The sequence below is a fragment of the Eleginops maclovinus genome, chromosome 13 (genome assembly GCF_036324505.1).
Source record: "Eleginops maclovinus isolate JMC-PN-2008 ecotype Puerto Natales chromosome 13, JC_Emac_rtc_rv5, whole genome shotgun sequence".
NCBI classification, from domain to species: Eukaryota; Metazoa; Chordata; class Actinopteri; order Perciformes; family Eleginopidae; genus Eleginops; species Eleginops maclovinus.
Genome location: NC_086361.1, coordinates 24,423,385 through 24,448,630, shown reverse-complemented (window position 1 = coordinate 24,448,630; position 25,246 = coordinate 24,423,385). Strand labels below are relative to the sequence as shown.

At 46.3% G+C, this 25,246-nt stretch overlaps 2 protein-coding genes across 6 annotated transcripts; both read right to left on the bottom strand.

Moving 5' to 3' along the window:
- Nucleotides 1-163: 163 nt before the first annotated feature.
- Nucleotides 164-14,492, bottom strand: LOC134874881 (phosphatidylinositol 4-kinase beta-like). Of its 2 annotated transcripts, none has more exons than XM_063899122.1 (14): nucleotides 14,317-14,492; nucleotides 10,082-10,547; nucleotides 9,179-9,843; nucleotides 8,116-8,550; nucleotides 7,725-7,952; nucleotides 7,051-7,311; nucleotides 6,869-6,975; nucleotides 6,626-6,730; nucleotides 5,877-6,000; nucleotides 5,396-5,509; nucleotides 4,101-4,252; nucleotides 3,890-4,022; nucleotides 3,694-3,814; nucleotides 164-3,575 (listed from the first exon to the last, which is right to left on the bottom strand). In XM_063899122.1, the coding sequence occupies exons 2-14, from the start codon at nucleotides 10,530-10,532 to the stop codon at nucleotides 3,394-3,396; spliced, it is 3,078 nt and encodes a 1,025-aa protein (XP_063755192.1). In that variant the 5' UTR covers nucleotides 10,533-10,547; nucleotides 14,317-14,492; the 3' UTR covers nucleotides 164-3,393. The 2 variants fall into 2 exon arrangements, with proteins under 2 accessions (XP_063755192.1, XP_063755193.1); XM_063899123.1 differs by having other exon boundaries at nucleotides 7,057-7,311.
- A 452-nt stretch (nucleotides 14,493-14,944) lies between these two features.
- rfx5 (regulatory factor X, 5) lies at nucleotides 14,945-24,569 on the bottom strand. Of its 4 annotated transcripts, XM_063899133.1 has the most exons (11): nucleotides 24,512-24,535; nucleotides 22,891-23,676; nucleotides 22,768-22,801; nucleotides 22,577-22,659; nucleotides 22,340-22,465; nucleotides 22,084-22,200; nucleotides 21,778-21,856; nucleotides 21,482-21,680; nucleotides 20,741-20,823; nucleotides 20,527-20,661; nucleotides 14,946-20,441 (listed from the first exon to the last, which is right to left on the bottom strand). In XM_063899133.1, the coding sequence occupies exons 2-11, from the start codon at nucleotides 23,004-23,006 to the stop codon at nucleotides 19,506-19,508; spliced, it is 1,908 nt and encodes a 635-aa protein (XP_063755203.1). In that variant the 5' UTR covers nucleotides 23,007-23,676; nucleotides 24,512-24,535; the 3' UTR covers nucleotides 14,946-19,505. The 4 variants fall into 4 exon arrangements, with proteins under 4 accessions (XP_063755202.1, XP_063755199.1, XP_063755200.1 ...); XM_063899132.1 differs by having other exon boundaries at nucleotides 14,945-20,441; nucleotides 22,340-22,659; nucleotides 22,891-23,039; nucleotides 24,512-24,569; XM_063899129.1 differs by having other exon boundaries at nucleotides 14,945-20,441; nucleotides 22,340-22,659.
- Nucleotides 24,570-25,246: the final 677 nt, after the last annotated feature.

Here is a 25,246-nt window from a genome sequence, read left to right as displayed (position 1 = left end):
TGTTTGTTTATGTGTTAGCATCGTTAGCATTTTCCCATTGAATCCAATACAGCATGAAGCTAATTCACAGGATGACTCGACAGGATCAGTCTGCTGTGTTAGCATCGTTAGCATTTTCCCATTGAATCCAATACAGCATGAAGCTAATTCACAGGAGGAGTAATTGGGAAGAGCTGGAGGAGTCCCCATGCTGCTTTAATGGGTTTAGTGGTAAAAACAAATAACAGAAAACATTTTCATTCTGGATAAATGCACTTAAAGAGTTTTCACGTTGAAATTGTTAAATGTTTCGAGCTGATGAAAGGAAGATAAAAGGCAATGAAGGGTTTTTAGAAGCAGAGACGAGTTTTAACTGGTTTTTCTCTTATACAGAAACTCAACCAGCTAGTATTTAAATGCATTTTGGCCTTAATGTGCCTTTAGTGAATGTGGAAAAACAAAGAAATAAGATGCCTCTGACATCTTGTACTTTAAAGAATCAGTCTAGCTTCCAGGGAATAACTGTAATTACTTGTAGATATAAATCATTGTCCAGATGTCAGAGAGGAAGGCGTTAAAACTCGTCCCTGAAGGGTCAGATATAAAAGCACTTCTCAGGCCGACTGTCGGACCTCTTGGTGTCCGGTTGCATTGATCAGAGTGTGTACCTCCTGTGCGTCTCAAGGCATCTCATTTTACATTAAAGTTCATTTACATACATACATATTCACACAGGAACAGAACGAGATGGGGTTTGCTATTTAAGTTGCTTATCTGGTAAACTTTAGTCACAGCTGCGTCTCTGGAAAGCGCCGTGGTGTATAAAGTAGCGGCTAATGGGTAGCAGGCTAACGGTTAGCGGTAACATGGTTTCACAATAAAAGGTCTGTGCTTCTCCTTCAATAGTGGTCAAAACACACACAAAAACAACTGTACATACAATAATGAGGGTAACACCGAGTAGTGACGTTATTCCAGCTCTTATGTCTTTACAATCAGAGGGTAGTTTTATAATATTTAATGTTCACCACTGTGCTAACCGAAAACAGCTAGTTGTGATTACTTGAGGTTTTTTCTCTAATTGATGGAAACATAAATTAAAATAATCGAAGAAGGTAAACAGAAGTTGAGTTTGAACAAATAACTAACAGTTGATTGTTAGCTAGCCAACTAGCTTGTTAGGTTTATCTGTACATGGCTAACCTAGCTAGCCAGTCACTGTGCTTGTGCTCCACTCTAGCGTGTTAGCTACAACCACTAGCTCTTCTAAAACATACAACTATGCTTGAAAATATATATATTAAAAAAAGATAAAGTCACTGTCATGCTAATGGCTAACAACAAACAGCAGTCCTGGTATATTGATTGAAAATTACGTTTTGTTTTAAGTGAAAACAGTCCGTTCTTAATAGTTATATACTCTAACACTGTAAACGGTACTCATTACTGCTCTTGTTCAACAGTTCGTTCAGACGCTAGTTAGCTTGTAGGTAGCATAGGCCGTCCCAGTGTTAGAACAGTCCGTTACCATTATGAACAACTTCAACTTTGCGAGGAAATAAAACAGGAACTCAGCTGAAGTGTTTGCAAGCCGGGGAGGTTTTTTGTTTTTTCTCTACGGTAAAATGTACTATTAGCTTTTGCTTTCTAACTCACTCATAAGAAACTTATGCCAACTAATTCTGGGATCACAAGCTAATGTAGCTTTCACTAGGTTCGTGATCCGGTCCGCTGATTTCAAACTCACTAACAAATACTTAAATCGACATTCTTAAGGACACTAAACCCAGTTCATGTTAAAGTGTGATGGACTGGAATAAAGCCATTATTGTGTCACCAACATTAGTTACAACTTCATTATACGTGTTTAAGTTGCTCAGCAATACTAAGAACACATTAGTCTGAAAACAACATTTGTTTTAGTGGATTGGTATTATATAAAAAACATTCACATTCAGGAAATCCGTCTCCTCAAAAAGAAAAATAGATTTTCTGTCAAACACAAATCAGTCTCAGGAATGTTTCTCAGGGGGCTAATCAGCTAATCAGCCATCGTTAAATATGCACATATATCGTTAACAGACACGTCACTGTAACACATGAATCAGTTATACACAGATATCCAGTTAGTGGAAAGGAACATGTTCTTGCATAAATCTGTTGAAAAGGAATCGTTTCAGAAGTCACGTTGGCTTGCTCTAAGACTGCTGATCCATGTCGATCTTTGTAGTTCAACACTGTATAGTTGTGTTAGCGTTAGCATCCTTTATCAAGTCGTGAAGTGAATGGAACAAAATTACACCAAAGTTTCTCATGAAATTCAACACGGACCACGAGAACAGTTACTCAGAGACCAACGGCAGATCAATGGAGGCTCTTTCTCACCAGACACTCGAGTCAAACATTAGGAAGGGTAGCGGTTAGCACTGTACATAAATCTTATTAAAATAAAGATGTATAGGTCCATTAAATCTCAACATTACATGAAGCAATCTATTCACAAAGTTACGGTTTGGTTTTGGATCAACAAAGAAAACAACTGAGTTCTAGTGTTAGCACGTTAGCCGCTAGCAGAGATACTTTAGGCGGGAATATCTCCTACAAATCTTATCATCAGTGGTTCACCTCAAGTTAAAATGATGTTCATGTTTGTAGAAGTCGCTCTTGATATCTGACACCAGAGCATTTTAGCCTGCATGCAGCGCGGCATTTAGCATACCAACGTTAGCATGCATGCTCAGAGTTAGCAAGGTGCCGTGCTAACACTTAGCAGACGGAATGCTCGATCTGCTATGTGGCTTTTAGAGGATTCTTTTTAAAAGTTTGCAAAAAACTAACCGTGAAGAACCAGAATCCTCATCCAGCTGGAACTAGTTCAGATCTCCAGAAACAGATGATGAATGTCTGAAACATCTAAACTAAAACACAAAATAACCTGTTGGTGTGGAAACATGTCAGACCTTCAGTCAGAGAACACACGCTGTTCTCCTCTACGCAGCTCTTACCGCTCTGCTCTCTGAGAACACACTTCTTTATTTAGAGAGCCGTTTGCTATTTAGGTTCATATCAATTTAGGATTTGATCTCTAAAATGTCATTACATTTCACAAATTACCAGAAACTGAAGCGAGTTTCTGTCCGATCTGCAGCTGAATGTTCCTTGCTCATTACAGCTCTGTGGTTCAAACCATGTGTTGATGCTGGTTCAGAGGAACATCCAGGAGAAGTCTTGTAGTTTTTTTATTTAACTTGATGCCTCCAGTTTTGATAAAGTCCCAGACGCTGCAGTCTCTCAGCTGCTCATGAACCCAACACATCAAATCAGCTGATCGTCACATAAAGAAGAAACAGAGAATCCAGTAAAGCCCTTCAGCCCACACACTACAATTCTGCAGTGAAGCTTCGAGGTCAGAGGTCACATGATGCCGTTGGTGACGTACTGGAAGGAGTCGTACAGCTTGGTGGTGATGGACCTCATGGAGCCGTCCACCAGCTGCTCCACCAGCACCTGCAGCTGCTCCTCCGTCAGGGACATGTGGAAGCGCTCCTTCAGACCCCGGATGGTGCTGGAGCCGTGGAAGCAGGCCAGATGAGAGCCTGGGGAGACAATGTCGTCGTCAACAACAACAACAACAAGGGGAAACCTGAGTGAGACGTTCAGGTGGGTTTTGATAAACAAGATCTTTGTAATTGTTGTTTGAGGAGGACTCGTTACCCTGCTGCATGATCTCCACGATCTGCAGGACCTTCTCCATGTGCTTCCGAGCTGCGATGAGCCCCTGCAGCATCAGCATCTTGTAGTAGATGAACATGTCTCCGTCCAGACCCCCCATCACCTGAGACACATGTCACTCAGTCATCTCTCCAGACCAGGACGTAGTATTCAGAGGACACACAGAAAACAAACTCACGTCTACGAACTCCGAGGTGAGCTTGAAGGCGGAGGTCTCGAAGCCCAGGTTCCGAGGAGAGCTGGAGAGGATGAAGCCGAAGTCGATGTGGATGATGTGGCCTTCAGAGTCCAGCAGGATGTTCCCGTTGTGCCTGCAGAGAGACAGCATGGTTAGCTAAGCTTACCAGCCCCCTCACCTGTCTTTGACCTGCAGCCCCCCACCTCCTCACCTATCTTTGACCTGCAGCAGGTAGCAGATCAGAGAGTACCCGGCGCAGCTCTGCACGAAGTTCCTCTGAGCCGTCAGGAACTCCTCGGTGGTGAAGCTGCCGTGCTCCTGCAGGAAGTAATCCAGCAGGGACATCTGGCTCTGCTTACGCACCTGGAGGGGGGGGGGGGCACAAGAAGTCATTAAAAGGTTGTCTTGTGTCTCAGCACGGTTTATTGTTCTGTGTGAGAATCCTCATTTATCAAATGACTAAAGAATGTAAACCATGAACCTCCAACGTGTCTCTAAGCTTTAATAAAAGTACCCAGAGTACATGCAGTACACGTGTATTATCACCAGGTGCTTCAGAGTACATGCAGTACACGTGTATTATCACCAGGTGCTTCAGAGTACATGCAGTACACGTGTATTATCACCTGGTGCTTCAGAGTACATGCAGTACACGTGTATTATCACCTGGTGCTTCAGAGTACATGCAGTACACGTGTATTATCACCTGGTGCTTCAGAGTACATGCAGTACACGTGTATTATCACCTGGTGCTTCAGAGTACATGCAGTACACGTGTATTATCACCTGGTGCTTCAGAGTACATGCAGTACATGTGTATTATCACCTGGTGCTTCAGAGTACATGCAGTACATGTGTATTATCACCTGGTGCTTCAGAGTACATGCAGTACACGTGTATTATCACCTGGTGCTTCAGAGTACATGCAGTACACGTGTATTATCACCTGGTGCTTCAGAGTACATGCAGTACACGTGTATTATCACCTGGTGCTTCAGAGTACATGCAGTACACGTGTATTATCACCTGGTGCTTCAGAGTACATGCAGTACACGTGTATTATCACCTGGTGCTTCAGAGTACATGCAGTACATGTGTATTATCACCTGGTGCTTCAGAGTACATGCAGTACATGTGTATTATCACCTGGTGCTTCAGAGTACATGCAGTACATGTGTATTATCACCTGGTGCTTCAGAGTACATGCAGTACACGTGTATTATCACCTGGTGCTTCAGAGTACATGCAGTACACGTGTATTATCACCTGGTGCTTCAGAGTACATGCAGTACACGTGTATTATCACCTGGTGCTTCAGAGTACATGCAGTACATGTGTATTATCACCTGGTGCTTCAGAGTACATGCAGTACATGTGTATTATCACCTGGTGCTTCAGAGTACATGCAGTACATGTGTATTATCACCTGGTGCTTCAGAGTACATGCAGTACATGTGTATTATCACCTGGTGCTTCAGAGTACATGCAGTACACGTGTATTATCACCTGGTGCAGGGAGACGGCGTTGAGCACGGGTTCGATCATGCCGCTGTCCGATGACATCACCAGGATCTTATAGGGTTTGATCCACAGAGGAACCCTCTCCTGCTGCCAGATGCTCTACACACACACACACACACACACACACACACACACACACACACACACACACACACACACACACACACACACACACACACACACACACACACACACACACACACACACACACACACACACACACACACACACACACACACACACACACACACACACACTTAAAAAAAGTCGTAACTATCTGTGCCGCCCTCCACAGGCAGGACACCGGTACTACAGACAGGCTTCAGAAGACAACATCATCTATGAATGTTTAAAAATATTTCATTGGAACATAATGAAAAAAGGTGCTTGAAAACCAGACTAACAACAGTCAAAATGTCTTAATAAAAACAGAACCATAATAATATTAATGATCCAGCACGGTTACCTGCAGCTGCCGCAGCACCTGGTAGGCCAGCAGCTCCTGCCTCAGGTCGTCTCCACACTTCACGATGACCGACAGCAGGCGCCAGTTCAGCAGGTGACCGTACGGAGAGCCCTCCCTGATCCTCCTACACACACACACACACACACACACACACACACACACACACACACACACACACACACACACACACACACACACACACACACACACACACACACACACACACACACACACACACACACACACACACACACACACACACACACACACACACACACACAGGTAATCATGATTATTGATCTGGGTAAAACCTGCTCTCTTTAAAGGAGTGTTTTCGTTGTAGATTTCCCGCTCCATCACTTCCTGTTTAAAGCAGGCTCTGAGTTGCCGGCACTGATTGGCTCCACTAAAGGCTCACGGGTAAACAACACCTGGGATATTAACCAAGGGTGGCAGTGGCTTAGTCTGTAAGGGCTTGGACTGGAGTCCAAAGGGTCGCCGGTTCGTGTCTCGATTGGACCAAAATAAATGGAGTGAGCTGGTAGCTGGAGAGGTGCCAGTTCTCCTCCTGAGCCGAGGTGGCTTTGAGCAAGGCACCGAACCCTGAAACTGCTCGCTGGCCGAGTACCTGGCAGCCTCCCTGCTCTGCCAACTCTCCTGCATGTGTGTGTTTGTACATGTGTAGCATGTACACTACAGAGTTTCCCTTAAGTATTTCTTCTTCTCAATGAACAGCGAGGAACTCTCACCTGACTTTCTCCTCCCAGGGTTCTTTGAGGGCGACGGCTGACGGGTCCTCAGGGTCTCTGCGGAACGAGGTGGGGGTCTGAGCCAGGTTCTCCGAGAGCCGCCGCCTGAGAACCAAAGGAATCCGTCAGAACACTGAGGACAAATTGGACTTTATACTGGGAAATCAATCCAGTGAAGGGACTCTCAGTCGGGGGGACAGAGAGCAGTATTCAGTGTGTACTGGTTGTGTTGTTGTTGTGTACCTGATGTCTCCGGCGGCGATGAACACTGGCTCTCGGCTCTCCAGACTGGTGATGCTGTCCACGGAGAACTGGCTGATGTTATCGGAGCTGCTGGTCTGAGCCTCCACCTGAACACAACAATAAATATATCATGACACAGACTTAAATAAAGTGGTCTTCAGTACATCTATCCCCCGCCTCACCTCCACCTGCAGCTGCCCGATGTCGTCGGTCGCCCAGGCCTCGTCGTCGTTGTCGTAGTTCGGGACGGTGGAGAAGCTTCCGGTGCGATGCTCTGAGGTCATCGTGCTGAGGTTAGCGTTAGCCGCGGTCACGCCACCGCCGCAATCCAGGTTCTCCGCGGATCGAGCCGAGCGGATCCTGGTCTCCGGGATCCGGGCCGGAACCGCAGACGTCTCGAAGCTGTCACATTCCAGGACCTCCACGTAGATGATGTACGGAGCCTGGGGACGAGAGAGGCGTTCATTTCTACCTGTACTTTTCTAAGCTAGGCTAACAGTCGCTACCTAATGCCAGTCTTTGTTCTGAGTTTGTTGCTTCAGCGTTGATTGAACTTCTTGTAAGTCTAATTGATTTGTAATATGATTGAAGCTAAGCTAATGGTTTCCAGTCTTCATTTTATGCTAGGCTAACAATTTCCTCCTGCTTGCAGTCTTTGTGCTAAGCTAATGCTTTTCACACTGTAGTTACCTGTGTCAGGTGTAACCTTGTCTTTATGCTAAGCTAACAGTGGCAGGTGTGTTCTCAGGTGTTACCTTGTCTTTATGCTAAGCTAACAGTGGCAGGTGTGTTCTCAGGTGTTACCTTGTCTTTATGCTAAGCTAACAGTGGCAGGTGTGTTCTCAGGTGTTCTCACCTTGTCCTTGGAGTTGAGCACCACGGCCTGAGTGTTTGGGATCCTGCAGACGTGGTGCTGGTTCTCGGCCGTGGGCATCCAGACTCTGGCGGGCAGCTTGTGGTTGAGCAGCGAAAGTTCGGAGATCAGACGCTGAGTCTTCTGCTCTTTGGTCGGCAGCGTGGCCAAACGCCTCCCGATGCCGAGCAGAGATTTCACCAGCTCCCTCTGAGGCCGCAGACGCTCCAGCTGCAGAGTGGGGGGTTAGAGGTTCATTAAAGCATTTCCTTTTATAACGCTGAGAAGCAGATCAAAAAACTGCTTCCCTTCTGTTCCTCTTATTTGTTCGTTTTTTCTTCCCCCTGCCAGACAAGTCCCAACAATGAGACGAGTTTCAAAATAAAAGCCTCACCTCCTCAGGCACGGCCTCCACTCTCGGGTTACTTCCTGTCCGCCGGAGGCCGGATCCGAACCCGCTGCTGGCCGTGGTGGCGTCGGACTTGGACCTCTGGTGGGTCCTCCTGGAGGGGGAGACGAACACCTCCGACTCCCCTGGTACTGGACTGTCGGGGGAGGGAAAAGGTGAGGTTGAGTCCACGTTGTGGCTGTTGTGGCGGCGGTGGCAGCGGCGATTTGACGGGGAGGATGCCGGGCTTCCAGAGACGGACCCCCCCCGTTGAGGGTCGGCAGGGGGGGCAGAGGGTTTGAGCTCATCGGACAGGATGAGTTTCCGCAGTTTGTTTCCTCTGGAGTGACGCTGGGTGGAAATGTGCATGTCGGAGGAATACGCGCCCAGCAGCCAGGCGGTCAGCAGGGAGAAGGTGATGCCCCCCCGGCAGCGGTGGATCTGAGAGACAAAGAAGAAATAAAAACAAACAGGTATCAGGTTCTGAAGTCAGGAGGTTTTGTGTCTCAATAAAACAGTAGATATGAACATCTGTGGGGAAAGGGTTGGACCTCGACTTTTTGTGACCTTTCCCTGATTTTTGGAGCAACAGAAAGGATCTTGAAGTGACAGTGAGGTCTGCCTATTTGAAGGTATAAGTGTTCAACAGATGGAAAATGTTCTAGGGTTTGGGAAGGTTGTAGCATGAGCAGAGGAATCACCCATTACATTTTGGGCCAACAGTAACCTGTAAACTGGAACTCTGAAACTCTGCAAAGCAAATGGGAAACTTGCTGGGTAAAACTGGAACCCCCAACAACAGGAACCTCAAAAGGGACCTTCCGCCAGACTCACTGTAAGCTCTGCTACCCCACCCGAGACCGCCGCTAGACCAACAAGAACCTCATCCAGGACAACTGGAACCTCTGCGGCTAAAGGGAACACTCACCAGGCCAACATAACGCAGCCAGGCCAAATGCCAAATATCCGTTTCAGCGGTCCGTCGTCATAAGTCCAGTGTCTGATATCTAAACCCTGAAGTCGGTTGGACAGGTGAAGTGAAATCAACAGAATGCTGCTCAGGACTCACCAGGTACGGACTGATGGCGTCGCCCACCTCCGTGTCCATGTGGACGTACATGTTGAGCAGCTGCGGCAGGTAGAAGTCCACCTCGCTGTCAGGGAAACTGAACAGCCGGTTCCCGATGTAGGCCTGAACCCCCGGCTCCTTGGACTTGTACAGATAGGCGATCGCCATGGAGACGTCAAACAGCTTGGACTCGAACAGGCGGAGCAGCCAGGACTGTTTGGATGAAGACGAGGCCGACAGCAGCGAGGAAGACTCCAGCCGAGAGGAAGAAGGAGGAGGAGTGTCTCGCTGGGAAGAAGTGCCATGTTGTTTTACTTCATCTTTCCCAGAACCCCCCTCTTCTACTTCCTCCTCATCCTCCTCTTTGATGGAGCTGGTGTCAGGGCTGATGAGCCACTGAGGGCCGGAGCTCTCTGTGGGGTCTGTGCAGGGAGGGTGTGTTTGTTTTTGTTGATTGTCCTGTTGTTGTTGTTGATGATGATGATCGTCCTGTTGATGTTGTTGTTGTTGATTGTCCTCTTCCTCCTGTTGTTGTTGTTGTTGTTGGTGATCGTCCAGTTCCTGTTTGTTGTCCACTTGTTGCTGGTCAGGCACCTCCCTGTTCTGTAGCTTCACCTTGAGAAGAACCTCCTGGCAGGCCTTCAGAGCCACTTCTGGGTCGATCACTGAGAGCAGAAGAGAAGGAGGCGTCATAAGGATCGAAAACATTTACAAAACAAGAGTAAAGTGTTGCAGCTGGGGGGCGACATGATACCAGAAGTCTGGTGGTATCATGTGCTATGTGTAGGCCTGGGACCAGCCACAACGAGCCAAACGCCCTTAAGTGAACTGGTTAGATGGGAATACACCACCCACTTCGATCTACAGTGTCAGGATACAATAAGGTCTTCTCTGTGCTCTTACCCTGGTCCGCCCCCAGGTCCATCTCCATGGCGTCCTCAGATATGGCATCCAGCGGGGGGGTGGGACCTCTCTGTTCGCCGCTCGATGAGCCGCCGCTGCTGCCAATGCCTTCGCTGCTGCTGCCCAGGCTGCCGGTGCTGCCGATGCTGCCGCTGGGGGAGGAGCTGCGGGGGCTGGCGCTGGGGGAGGACGGCTGTTCGCTGTTGGGGGGGGGGGGCAACTGCAGCTGGGGGCGGTGGGGGTGTCGGTGATGATGGTGGTGGGGGCAGTCGGAGGAGCTCTCAGAACAACAGGAAGATGACGACGAAGAGGAGGAAGAGGAGGCACTGGAGGGGGAGGAGGGACAGGAGAAGGTGGTGGGGGAAGTGGAGGCAGGTGGGGGGGGCGGGGCTGCGTGGGAGGGGCTAAGGTGAAGCAGAGCAGGGGAGAGGGAGACTTCGGCGTCGGCCATCTTGGAAAAACAGACCTAGAGGGAGCGAGAGAGAGTATGGGAGAGAGAGTGTGTGAGAGAGAGAGAGAGTGTGTGAGAGAGAGAGAGTGTGAGAGAGAGAGTGTGTGAGAGAGAGAGAGAGTGTGTGAGAGAGAGAGAGTGTGTGAGAGAGAGAGAGTGTGTGAGAGAGAGAGAGAGTGAGAGAGAGAGAGTGTGAGAGAGAGAGTGTGAGAGAGAGAGAGACAGAGCGAGAGTGTGAGAGAGAGAGAGAGAGACCAAATAAATATACTTAAATACTTTAACTAGTGTTACTCAGACACGTCTGAGGAGTACTGTGGGAGGGAAACCCCTCCGGAGGGAACACGGGTTCAGCCTCTGCAGAGCATTAAGATTTAGTTCCTGCCTTTTAGTGAAACTGTGAAGCCATGAAGGAGAGGCTGGAACATGGGAGTACTCAGTATGTTTCTACAGTTTAGTAACAACTGTGGTCCCTTGGAAACATTGTGGATCTCTAGATTACATAATTCCCGATTTCCATAAAAAAGCAAAACTTTGTTTTCAGGATTAAAGGAAATAAAAAATGTGTTTTACGTCTGAGAGGAGTCGTGTTGTGTTTCCATGATCATGTGACTGCCTCCTACCTATACATCTGTGTGTGTGTGTGTGTGTGTGTGTGTGTGTGTGTGTGTGTGTGTGTGTGTGTGTGTGTGTGTGTGTGTGTTATGTAACATCATCCTGCTGCACGAGGACCTGTCATATCTGATGTCTCTGATCAGAGCTGCATCACTTCCTGCTGATAACACTCTGAGGGAGCGCTTGTTCTGTTGTGCTGCACCTCCCTGCTCAAACCCATCACAATCACTGCCTGAAGAGGAAGAGGAGGAGGAGGAAGAGGAAGAGGAAGAAGCTTGTGTGATTCTCTTTTCCTCCTCACACTGCTTCCCCTCTGATCATTTTGTAATTTCCTAACATTTGAATAAATCTGTATTTTTCTCTAAATTGAAGAACTTTTCGGAAAATCTTGAAATTCGTAAATTGTTCTAAATATCTGAAAAAATTAGATTGATTTTTTGAAATCTTAAAATTCTGAATATTTTCTCAAAATTGAGGCATTTTTCTAAATATGTTAGAATTCTGACCTTTTCTCCTTAAAATCTGAAATCCAGCCAGCTAACCAATCACAGCACACTGGGCTCTGGTTTCAGACGGAGGGGGAAAAGGGACCCTTTAAAAACACACAGTACCGTCCTCAGTAAATGCTGTCTGGTATTTAAATATGAAACTCCACATCATAAATCTGTCTCCTCCTGATGACATCATCTGATCACACACAGCTGAGAATGAGGTCATGTGTGTGTGTGTGTGTGTGTGTGTGTGTGTGTGTGAGAGATGGTTTCCAGATGTGAGGCGTGGGCTCCACACACCCTTCAGTATTTCTCTTACAGTTTGAATTCTGTTAGACTTATTTATGTTGATGCTTTACATCAGTCAGGTGCATTTGCAGTACTTTTACTTGCAGCAGTACTTGTGAGTATTTGTACACACTGGTAGTGCTACTCTATTCCCTGCTGTGATGACCTCTGACCTGCTGACTGATCATCAGAACAAAAGGCTGACCTTTAGTCACATGACAGATCTACAGAGCAGACAAAGGAATCATTTGAAATCAGTTTGACTTTAAGTTTGTTCTTGTTTACAGATTTAATAAACAAGATGTTTCTGACGCTTACATTTATTACTTCACTTTATTTTCTAAAGTAGAGACTCTACATACTGATATACACCTGAACATCAGCAGGAGAGGACTCTTTAAAGTAGAGACACTACATACTGATATACACCTGAACATCAGCAGGAGAGGACTCTTTAAAGTAGAGACACTACATACTGATATACACCTGAACATCAGCAGGAGAGGACTCTTTAAAGTAGAGACTCTACATACTGATATACACCTGAACATCAGCAGGAGAGGACTCTTTAAAGTAGAGACACTACATACTGATATACACCTGAACATCAGCAGGAGAGGACTCTTTAAAGTAGAGACACTACATACTGATATACACCTGAACATCAGCAGGAGAGGACTCTTTAAAGTAGAGACTCTACATACTGATATACACCTGAACATCAGCAGGAGAGGACTCTTTAAAGTAGAGACACTACATACTGATATACACCTGAACATCAGCAGGAGAGGACTCTTTAAAGTAGAGACACTACATACTGATATACACCTGAACATCAGCAGGAGAGGACTCTTTAAAGTAGAGACGCTACATACTGACATACACCTGAACATCAGCAGGAGAGGACTCTTTAAAGTAGAGACACTACATACTGATATACACCTGAACATCAGCAGGAGAGGACTCTTTAAAGTAGAGACACTACATACTGATATACACCTGAACATCAGCAGGAGAGGACACTTTAAAGTAGAGACTCTACATACTGATATACACCTGAACATCAGCAGGAGAGGACTCTTTACAGTAGAGACTCTACATACTGATATACACCTGAACATCAGCAGGAGAGGACTCTTTAAAGTAGAGACACTACATACTGATATACACCTGAACATCAGCAGGAGAGGACTCTTTAAAGTAGAGACTCTACATACTGATATACACCTGAACATCAGCAGGAGAGGACTCTTTAAAGTAGAGACACTACATACTGATATACACCTGAACATCAGCAGGAGAGGACTCTTTAAAGTAGAGACACTACATACTGATATACACCTGAACATCAGCAGGAGAGGACTCTTTAAAGTAGAGACACTACATACTGATATACACCTGAACATCAGCAGGAGAGGACTCTTTAAAGTAGAGACTCTACATACTGATATACACCTGAACATCAGCAGGAGAGGACTCTTTAAAGTAGAGACTCTACATACTGATATACACCTGAACATCAGCAGGAGAGGACTCTTTAAAGTAGAGACACTACATACTGATATACACCTGAACATCAGCAGGAGAGGACTCTTTAAAGTAGAGACTCTACATACTGATATACACCTGAACATCAGCAGGAGAGGACTCTTTAAAGTAGAGACACTACATACTGATATACACCTGAACATCAGCAGGAGAGGACTCTTTAAAGTAGAGACTCTACATACTGATATATACCTGAACATCAGCAGGAGAGGACTCTTTAAAGAGCGCTGTTGCTCTGATCAATAGCACTGATGTACTTTAGTACTGAATCAGTATTTAAGGGGGGGTTGGAGTGTGACGTGTGCAGTTCAGGGCAAAGTGTGAAGTTTACCACCACAACGTGTGTCCCACACTCTCTCTCTCACACACACACACACACACACACACACACACACACACACACACACACACACACACACACACACACACTCTTAGTTTTTGGCTATAGTTTAAAACAGGGCTAGATTACATGAGTATTGATGGAGTATTACAGTAGTTTTTAAATGTATGAAGTATAAATAATTCCAGAATGTCATATAGATGTTATATTATTATATTTATATATATTATATAAATATAATATATATGAATTCATTAGAGAGCACTCTGAGAAACAGCGGTATAAAACACAGGTACTTGATGGAGCCTCCAGCGGTCAGTCATACCGGTTCAGGATCGCAGTCCGCTCTGCTGGAGGCTCCATCAGAGTCACTGCACCAGGTCTAAAGAGTGACCCCCAGCAGGAGGAAACACCCCCGACCAGGAGCCTTTCCCCTGGCAGCAAGAGGCCCTCAGCCCGGGGACAGAACATCCAGAACATCCGGGGAACAGAGCGGCGCACCTACCCGGGTTAGAGGCTCTTATCCCGGGTTAAACCTGGCTAAGGTCCGGGTTAATGATCCAGCCTGTGGTCCGGGTGTCCAGTCCGGGATCAGGCTCTGATCGGGAACATCTGGTCCAGAGTTTCTGATGTGTTTTTGGCCTGGCTCGGATCGGCTCGGCAGCAGTGACGCAACTTCCGTAAAGACAGCCGCAGCCCCGGAGAACCACACGTCCGCTGCGTACTTTCAAAGTAAAAGTACAGTTTTAGAGAAAGAAGGGAAATAAAAATACGTTTAATTTTCTGGAAAGTTTTGTTTTCTCTCGGTGGTTTTATGTTTGCATCAATGTGTTGGTATGTTCCGTATTATTTCACAAAGTGTAGCAGACAAAATACCTATATCTAATACTTCAATGCTCCTTTAATACCAGTATAAAACTCTTATGAAAGGACTCTATAAAACGTAGATACAAATCATTTTATGTTAACATAAAATGTATTAATTATATAAAACTTGTATTAAAACACCTGTAGTTTAATGTCTCCTAATGTGTTTTTGTATAGTGGACCAGTGCTCAGATTTTTAGCTTTATTAAAGGTTTCATTCTTTACTCTCAGAAAATACAGTAAATTGAGCTGATGAATGCAGAGGATATTAAATATATCCTAACAAATTGTTCTAAATATGGTGCCTGAGCTCATAAAAGGCCTCATATTATTTATATTATAAAGAATTGCATGACAACAACAAACATTTAAGCGTCACATTGTCATATGGCTTTTATTTTGAAGACCAGCCTGCGTCAGTTCCGGTGTTCCTCGTCTTGATGCTGGTTTTGGCTCAGTTTCCGGTGGGATGAAACCAGTATGTTGTTCCTCCCACAGCTATATATATTTATACTTCCCACAATCATCAGAGTCTTGCTGAAGAAGATCCTGATTCAACAACAGTTTGACTTCCGATTCCGGGAAAAAATAAAGACATTTATTTTGAAAGAAATCCGAGTTTTTCTCTTTATTTAAAACACATTTAATGTAGATTTTATGATTATTGAATTTGAACTATATATTTCTGTGATTGTTTAGTTAATTATTAAACTAGATTGTGTTTTTATATACATCATTTTTTTCAAATATTAATAACAATACTTTATGAAATGCTTGTAAACATACATGTTTATAAAGTACAGTATTATAACAAGTACTTTTGACTTTCCTTTACCTGTTTTGTTGCTGATATTAAATCTGGAAACTAGGAGATTCTGATCAGTTTAATTTGGAGATAAAATAATAAGTAATTAAAAGACAGAGAAAGGAAAACAATCAGTAACACAAAGTAAAATAAACCCCAAGTAAAAGAAGGTCAGGAAACAAAGGAAATGAAATAAATCATCAACTTAAAGGAAAACAGCCAAATAAAGACAGGAGAAAATGTCCGAATGAAAGAGAGCAAATGAAAGAAGGAAAAGCCTTTAATAAAAGAAGCGTGACTAACGGACTCTGCTTGCTGCCATTGAACGTCACTCCCTTTATTCCAGTCTCAGGTAGGAAAATATATTCACATTAAAGTCCTCTTCACAACAACAGGGGCTCACGGGGGGGGGGGGGGGGGGGGGGTTATTGGGCAACGTTTACACTTTCTTTTTTTTTGGACCAACTCCCCCCTCAATATTCAATTAAAGTGCAAAAAAACAACAACAGCTGAGCACGGGGGGGGGGAGGGGGGGATTGATATACAAAAACAGACACAGGATCAAAACCATGCAAAGCAAAACAAATATCTTCGTAGCAACACTTATAATAATAATAAAAATCTGCACAACGAGCTGTACACAGAGGACAGAGGTCAGAGGTCAGAGAAACCAGAAACGAGGTTCTCTTCAATAAAATACACTGAAGCTCTTAATCTGTCTGACGTCACAGGCACTCTCAGAGACTACATTACCCAGAAGCCCCAGAGGCAGCATGAATTGGTGAGATGTGACTCTGATTGCGTCTCCGACAGGAAACAGGGCTACTTCCTCTTACGCTGGGTTCACTTTCTCCACCACAGAATCTGCGGGGCGAGACCAGGACCCTCGAATGCCTCGTCATACCGTCACCATTTCTAACTAGAGATAAAGTAGTTATGACTGACCCTCGTTCAGGTCACATGACGGCCGTTTACCTCAGGAGTTAGAGGGACAGTTCCTGTGTTTGCAAGTTGGGTTCAACCCCCAGACCCCACTGAAACAACAACCTGTACTGCTGCCACCTTAAGCACGTCATTGTGTTGATTAGAGACTCAGAAACATCCCACAATAACACAAGAAACAGACCTATCGTACAAACACTAAACCAGCAGGTCAGATCAGGGTCTCTGGGACTGGAGTCTGGGGGTGCCAGTCGGTTGGTTAACTGGTCTTGTTGTGTGACTCTGAAGAACCCCTTTAAACACCAAAGGAACTGATGGACACCACCAGACCAAAGCATTTGTTAGCCTCAGCTGCTGGTCAGACTGGAACCCCTTTAAAGAGTTCCGCCCCCGTGTGAGGAGTCAGGAGGTTGGGTTACAGCAGGGGATCTAAAGTTAATCTAAAGAAATGTAAGTCACAGCTTCTTTAGGAGTCTTTAATACGTCCACAGCTGGACCTCAAACCCCGACTCAGAAACCTCTGGAATGTCCCTTTAAGACCCTTCTGACCCTTTGACCTGCACGAGGTCTACAGGCTGACCTGTGACGAGTGTGTGTGTCACTTTCACTCGATCAATCAGAGTTAAAGTGAACACAACAGGAAGTGACATCAGAGGTCGCTGATTTCCATCCTTGCTGGTCGTCGCACCGCTACCCGAATCCCGATCCTTAAATCTTTGATTATCTGACCCGTTTCTGGTTTTGAGCCACACGGCTCCACAGTGAAATATTCCCAGCACCGCCTCCAGAACCAGAACCTGTGCTGGGACTCTTCCGCCTTAACCTCCCTAAGATCTGCATGTTTTCTGGACCAGTTAGTCCCAGTTAGGCTAGCTGGGACGAACTGGACTCCTTGGCATCGGGACACTTTGTTTCCCACTGAGACTTCCTGAAGCTTTACAGGCGAGTTTCCTGTCTCCAAACGCTGCTTTAGATCCGGTTTCTGAACTCTGTTCAACATTTCCCGCTCCTCTCCAACATCTGCCACCCTCACTCTGACGCGGGGAACAGAGAGAGTTCTCTCGATGCATAAAAACCACAAAACCAAGATCCCAAAAAACCAAAAACCCGGAGGACTCTCCCTGGGTTTACCTTCTGAACAGCTTCAGTTCGGTCTGAAGGACGACGCCTTGTTCTCTTCCACGTGATGGCACTTTGTTTGATTTAAAAAAGAGAGCATCAACAGTGCTGCTTAAAACTCACTTTCCCATCATGCAACAGTTTTAACAGACAAAAAAATACGTGCTTAAACAACCTCATAGGACGGAGGGACACACACACACACACACACACACACACACCAGGCACCAACGAAGAAGACGACGCCCTCCGCAGTTTGGCAGCAAAAACAAACATCATAAAAACGTCAATAACGAAGAAGAAGGGGGGGGGGGGGGGCCAGATCATTTTCTTTGATTAATTTTTGGTAATTAAAAATAATAATAATAAAAAAGTTCAAATTTAAATCAGACTTTTTTAAAAGTAGTTTTGATTCATCTGCTGCGTAGCATTATTACATTAAAGCATAATAATTATAATAATATTCATATATTTTGTTTAGTTTTAGAGACGAAAACCCGTCATAGATCAGAGGAGGGCCAGTACAAAGGGCGCATGGCAAAGACTGCTTAGCTAGGCTAAGGCTACAGAGGCCTCATTAATACTGCATCTCTTCAGGTCACTTTGTGCTGTGCTCTGTGCTGAAGACTTTAGGCCACATTATTAATAACTGTAATATTAATAATAATGAATAAACTGAAACGTGTTTAGCTCTGCGAGGTGGGGCGGCATGTTGTGGAGCTCATAAGTTGTAAAGTCAGAATGAGAATGACTAAACTGTCCAGCGTGCTGTCAGCTGTTTTCTCTTGAAGAAAAATATCTGAACACACTTCACACACTCTGTACACTTTCTCCAGTTTCAACTTTGAGGAGCTCTGAAGATGTTCAGATATTTATAGTCTTTCTATAGAAGGTGTTTAAAACGGCACACCTGTCAGCAAGAGAAAGTCATCAGTGTTTTAAGGAGGGATGTATATGAACAAAACAAAAGTGATAAACTACAATAAATAATTCTAATTTTACTAGAAAAACATAAATACTATTCATTTAAATTTCTAATTTTTTGAGACACAAATTTAGGGGCTTGTATTACGGCCACAAATATAAATATTATAACGCCTTAACGCAACTGGAATCATAAGAAAACACCTGAAATTAAAGGAACTCGACCGACTGTACGTTCCTAAATTTAAATCCAAACAGGATTATGAAGCAAATAAATATCTGAGTTTACTGACAGCCTGGATCCTCTCTACACCGGGTTTCTGCACGGTCAATGAGGGCGTTGAAGTTGTGTATCTCCCAGTCACTCTCTCACACACACACACACACACACACACACACACACACACACACACACACACACACACACACACACACACACACACACACACACACACACACACACACACACACACACACACACACACACACACACACACACACACACACACACACACACACACACACACACACACACACACACACACACACACACACACACACACACACACACACACACACACACACACACACACACACACACACACACACACACACGAAACAGAACACACATCCATTCACACTCTGGCAGGACTTCCTGTTCCTGCATCTCCATGAGCTGGGGGGGGGGGGGGCGCGGCACTCCGGTTAAAAGGTCATCTTTAATGTTCAGCACATAGGAACCTTCAGAGGCTCCGACCCGTAGTACCTACTCTTCAAACGCTGTGTCTCCTTCCCTCCTTCCTTTAGTCACTCTGTCCTTTATCCTTCTTATACAAATCAGCTGCTCTGAGGCTGGAGATGGAGGAGGAAGGACGCAAGGAAGGAAGGAATGAGGAAAGAAGGGCAGGTGTGAATATGAAAGCGTGTGATTGGCTTCATGTATCCTCAGTCTGGGATTTCCACCAATCAGGAAGAGGAAAGGCGAAGAGGGGCGGGACTTAATGGTCCAGGTGAGGTAAACAGATGATAGAAGAGAGTCAGAGTCCCTCCTTCTTTGAGGAAGAGCTCTCCCCCCCCTCCTCTTCCTCCCCCCTCAGCACTGTGATGGAGCAGGAAGCAGGAGCGGAGGAACAGGAAGTGGAGGGGTTGAGGTGCAGCTCCACGGGGGTGAGGGTGATCTCCACCTGGTCATCGTGCAGCGTGGGGGGGGGCAGCGGGGGCAGGTGTGCAGCGGAGGGAGAGTGCATTGTGGGGGGAGCCAGGTTGTTTCCTGGCCGCGGAGCCTTCCGGATGACCTCCACCATGGGGGTGCGTCCCTGCAGCTCCCAGCTCGGGGGGGTCCCTGCACTCTGCAGCAGCAGCAGGGGGCGAGGGAGGCGGTCCGACTCCCCTCCCCCACGGTGCTCCTGCAGCACCAGCCCTCCCCCCGGCTCCTGTAGAACCAACTCCAGCACCTGCTGCTGGGAGGGGGGAGGACAGGACGAGGCTTTCTGGATGACGCCCCCCGCCACCGAGGTGATGATAGGGAGGTGCGAGGGAGGAGGTTTGGGAGACAGAGCGGCGGGAGGCGGGGGGGGCGGGGCGTCCTCTGGTCGGGGTTTCCTGGGTCGTCCTCGCTTCCTCTTCAGGGGTGGGGCGGGGGGTCCAGGGTCTGGGGGCCGCTTGCTGCCGCCCCCCCGGGGTTTCTGCAGCACGGAAGTGGGGGCTGCGAGCTGAGGGGCGGGCGGGGGAGGAGGTGGGGAGGACAGGACGCCCTGCGGAAGGATCATCACCGGCAGCGCCCCACCCCCCATGGCGATGACCTTCATCCCCCCTCCGGTCGCAGCGGACGGACCTCCAGTCGCCCCTCCCCCGACACCTGGTGAGTCTTTGGGAGCCAGCGAGGGGGGGGAGGAGCGAACAGAGAGGTGAGCCTTATCAGGGAGGGAGGAGCGGGGGAGGATTCTGGGTAACTGCTTCATGAAGGCCTCCACCTGAAACACATCGTTGTTGTTGTTGTTGTTGTTGTTGTTGTTGTCATTCAATGTAAACACAGATTACTGTAAGGTGTGAACGTACCGCGGGACACAGAGAGGAAGAGGAAGAGGAGGAGGAAGGAGGAAGAGGAGCGTCCAAAGAGGAGGGCTTCCCTGTTGCAGCTAATTTGTCTCCAGGCTTCAGTGAAGACGAGGAGGAAGAGTCCCCGAGGTCCTTCTGCAGACAGATGGGGGAGGGGGGGGGTGTTAGCAGCAGCGCGAGGAAGTGATGAACAGTCAGGATCATGTAACCTCACCTTCAGATCTGCCGCTCCCTCGCTCTCTGCTTTAGAGATCACCGGCGTCTTCTTGATCACTTTGTGGGATTTGGCTGGACCTCCTGCAGAGACACAGCTGTCAATCAACTCTAAAACATCACACATCTGAGGGACTGTTGGCCTTTTTATCAAAATCGGAACATAGTGACATCACTATTGAACACTGCTATTGGCTAGCGCGCCAACACATTGTACGTGAATGGCTACGCGGTCAACAAATCACAACAGAGTCCATCACGTTGGTCTGTGTCCTGTCAGGACCGGACTCCGGTTCAAACATATATGACCGTAACACATAAACTGATGCTCAGCTGTAACGGGAAGACTTGGAAAGCATTCTGTTAGACAGAGGCGGAGCCTCTCTGGTTGTTGACCAATCAGAACAGAGTGGGCGAGCTGACCAATCAGAGCACACTGGGCTCATAGGGAGGGGGGGGGGGCAGGAGCTCAGACAAGGCCTTAGGACAGAGAGTGAAGAGAGGTACTACACTGAGATGCTGTATGAGGAAACCAATGTGATTTTGGAACATTGAACAATGTAAAACTACTCTAGCACACCTCAACAATGGAGTCATGATCAGCACCTTTACCTTTTGGCATCTTTAACATTTCAAAATTCAGATTTTTTTTGGAAAATCTCAGAACTCTTTTCGGTAAACTCAGATTCTGACCTTTTCTCAAAATTCTGACTTTTTCTCAAAATCTCCGACAAACACCCACCTGCGAGGGCAGCAGAGGCCACCAGCTCGGCCTGGCTGCAGCGAGGGTTTACGATGTGCTCCTGGATCAGGTACCGGGCGATCTCCACCACCGTATCGAACGAGCGCTTCAGGATCTTCTGCGCCCAATCACAGATCAGCTCGCACGCCGCCTCCGTCACCTCCTGTTTGTACGTCTGCACCAGCTCCGTCAGCTCCGCCTGCAGCCGAGGGGAAACACAAAGGGGTTCACCAGTCCACTTAATAAATAACTAAGTGTGTGTGTGTGTGTATGTGTGTGTGTGTGTGTGTGTGTACCGGGTCGTTCTTCAGGTCCAGGTTGGGCAGTAGAGGCATGTTAAGCACCGTCTTCCTGCGGATGCCGCTGTAGCAGTACGTATGAGCGGCAGGTTAAAGAAACAACAGATCACTTCATGGCCCTCCTGCACGTCTGGATCTGAAGTGATCAGAGGAAGAAGCTAAGCTAACGTTGACAGCAGCTGAGCAGCCTGCAGGAGGAACTGTAACCTCAAACTGAAACAGTGTTTACCACTTTATAACTGAGGAGACTACATCTCCCTTGACGCATTGCTGCTTTAACACCCCTCTCAACTGAAAGGATATTTGGACTGTCCTCTGCCGCCAAGCCTCCGAGCCTTGATGTTGGGGAAAATGTCTCGGATGATCTTCCCGAAGTTGGCGGCGCTGAGCGGGCGATGCTGCAGGTTCTCACAGTGCCTCCTGCAGGCACAGACAGGAAGTGAGTGAGTGAGTGAGTGAGTGAGTGAGTGAGTGAGTGAGTGAGTGAGTGAGTGAGTGAGTGAGTGAGTGAGTGAGTGAGTGAGTGAGTGAGTGAGTGTGTGTGTGTGTGTGTTCTGACTTGTATGTCTCGTAGACGTCCTGTTTGGGCAGGCAGGTGTCCGAGTGCTCCTCCAGGTGACTGCGGATCCAGTTACAGGTGTGGAGCTGGTCCGCTGTGTTGAAGGAGCTGGAGTCCCCCCCCCCACTGCACAGGGTATAGTATATAGTGGTTACATTATAGAAATGTATGGCTTTAAACTCTTGTCCCCGTAGCAAATAGAAAATACAAATGAAATGATATAAAATAAGGCCTGACCTCTTGTCCCCGGCGCTGGGTCCCGAGGGCAGCTGGAGGTACAGGTACAGCTTGTCGTTGTCGGAGAAACGCTGAACATCTTGCTGTTGAAACAGAAAATAAGAATAAGATCACACACACTTCCTCTCGTCTGCACACACTGATCTGATATTTAACACAACAGGAGAGAGTCCTCCTGTAAACACGCTCACCAGGATCTGATCCACTTTGGTCTGAACACCTTTACTGCAACACAGAAACACACAGCGGTTTAGAGACAGGACTCTGGTTGATTTACAAACAGGACTTTAGAATAATGTCATGGGATATCTTACGAGATGTTGCTCTTGAGTTTCTGCAGCAGCATGCTGGGCTCCGTGTCGCCCTCCCCCCCCTCCAGATCGGTCTCCCCCCTCCGGGAAGCCTCGGCCTGCCGCTGGTCCTCCGACATCTGGACCGTCTAACCAGCGCTGAGAAACACCATCTGAGGACAAAACGCTCTTCACACTCATTTTCCCTTCAGAGAAACACATTTCACTTTCCAATTAGTGTCATTTGTTTTAAGGCTCATCTGAAAGTGTTGGTTTTCCCACAAAGAGACTCAAAACAACAACCAAAACAATCACAACAGGATCAGAAATACTGTAAATCTAAACAAAACTCAAATACCACAAATCATAGCAAAAACAACCACCAAGAGACTCAAAACAACAACAACCACAAAGAGACTCAAAACAACAACAACCACAAAGAGACTCAAAACAACAAACATTACCACAAACAGACTATCACAACTATCACAAAATACCTAATAATAAAAATAACAACAAAACAATAAACAAAGAGAAACACGATAGTAAAGACACAGAAAATACGTAAAACAACACATTATCACAGATAGAAGACAAACAAAGACACTTTATGTTAAACTCAGGTTGTAAACAAAGGCCCGCTGCATGTCGGTGGAGACCGGCGGCAGTCGGGGCGCCGGTAAACGTTGCGACCTCTACCGGAGAAGGAGGCTCGTTCTTGCGGGGAGACGCAGCCCGTACTCAGCCCCCACAATGCCATGTCTCACTGCAGTCTTTACAGAGAGCCAGTGGTCATGTGCCTGCCATTTACTATCAGCGCGTGCGCGCACACACACACACACACACACACACACACACACACACACACACACACACACACACACACACACACACACACACACACACACACAGTCTTAAGAGACAGAGGCGGGGCTCCGTTCATTCCTATGAGAGCTGTGTTCAGTAGCGCATGAAGCTCAGAATAGAGCGACTGTGGGTTCAGAAGGTACCCGGATGTGGGCCCACAGAGCATGCACAGTAGTTTCCCTTCGCGCCGCCACCGCTCTCTCACTCTCAGATAAATCACCGAAGCTGCAGTACCACCGTCAGGCCAATACGGACATACCAAATATGGGCTTCAACGCCCCGCGCAAACATACACACGCACACACACGCTCTATCTCTCTCACACACACACACACACACACGCTCTCTCTCACACACACACACACACACACACACACACACACACACACACACACACACACACACTCTCAACACGTTACTGCTACGCTAACAGGCTAGCAGACAACACTCCCGATGCAGCAACATTTCAACACAATAGCTGGATTATAAACACGCACTTTCAACAACCGTTTCAAACCAGAATAAATGCTTTTAACGCTAAATTATCTTTGGCTAATATTAGCTTCGTTCCTAGCTGCTAACTGGCTAACTAGCCTAGCCGCTTGCTATCACATAGCATTAGCTAGCAGGCACTGAAACACCCGTTAAACATGATTTACCTCGCTGTTTTTTAATTCAAAAATAAAGCCCGATAACGGGGAATTTATTCTGTTATTAACGTATTGCATTTTAGGTGAATCCCTTTTCAGTATTTATTTTAAAAACAAAAAGAAAGTACCTGAGCCAAGATACAGCAAAAATCCCCTTTCAGATTTTTTTGTGATTGGACGACTTTGTTATGTCTGCCTGACTACAAAGCCAACGTCTATTCCCATTGGCCCGCTATCACCAACCTACCCGGATACCAAAAGTGGGTGGGGTTTCATTCGTCGAGCAGAATTAGTTTTTTGACAGGGATTATTCTGATTGGAAGCGATTAGCTGGTCTGCCCAGTTACAAAACAGATGAATTTATCTCGCAAAGTCTGCATAGCAACAGCCACCTTATTAGGTTGTGCAGGCAAATTACTTCAAATGAATTTTTTATAAATAAGGTTTAAACTCATCTGTATGTTTACTCATATACAGTCCAGAGACTAAACAGAAGAACTATATGTATGTATATGTGTGTTTTTGAGGAAACAGTTGATAGTGTATTTAATGCACTTATTGTTTCTTTTAAGCTGAATTACATTTAATATAGTTCTGAGGTTTATTTTTGTATCACATTCAAACATCCAGTCTATCAGGGAATCTAAGACACGTTCAGCAGGAAAACAAGAGAATGCTTTGTTGATTGCAACTAAATTCCATAACCATGCAAAAAATATGATTAGCATAAAACACGTAAAAAGGTAAACCTGAGGGTGTGTGTGAATAGTGGCATTACTGTAGGATATTTACAGTATAGTGTGATTTACACTTTTCCCAAGCTTTGACCACATTAATCTGAACCACACATGCAAATAAAACAA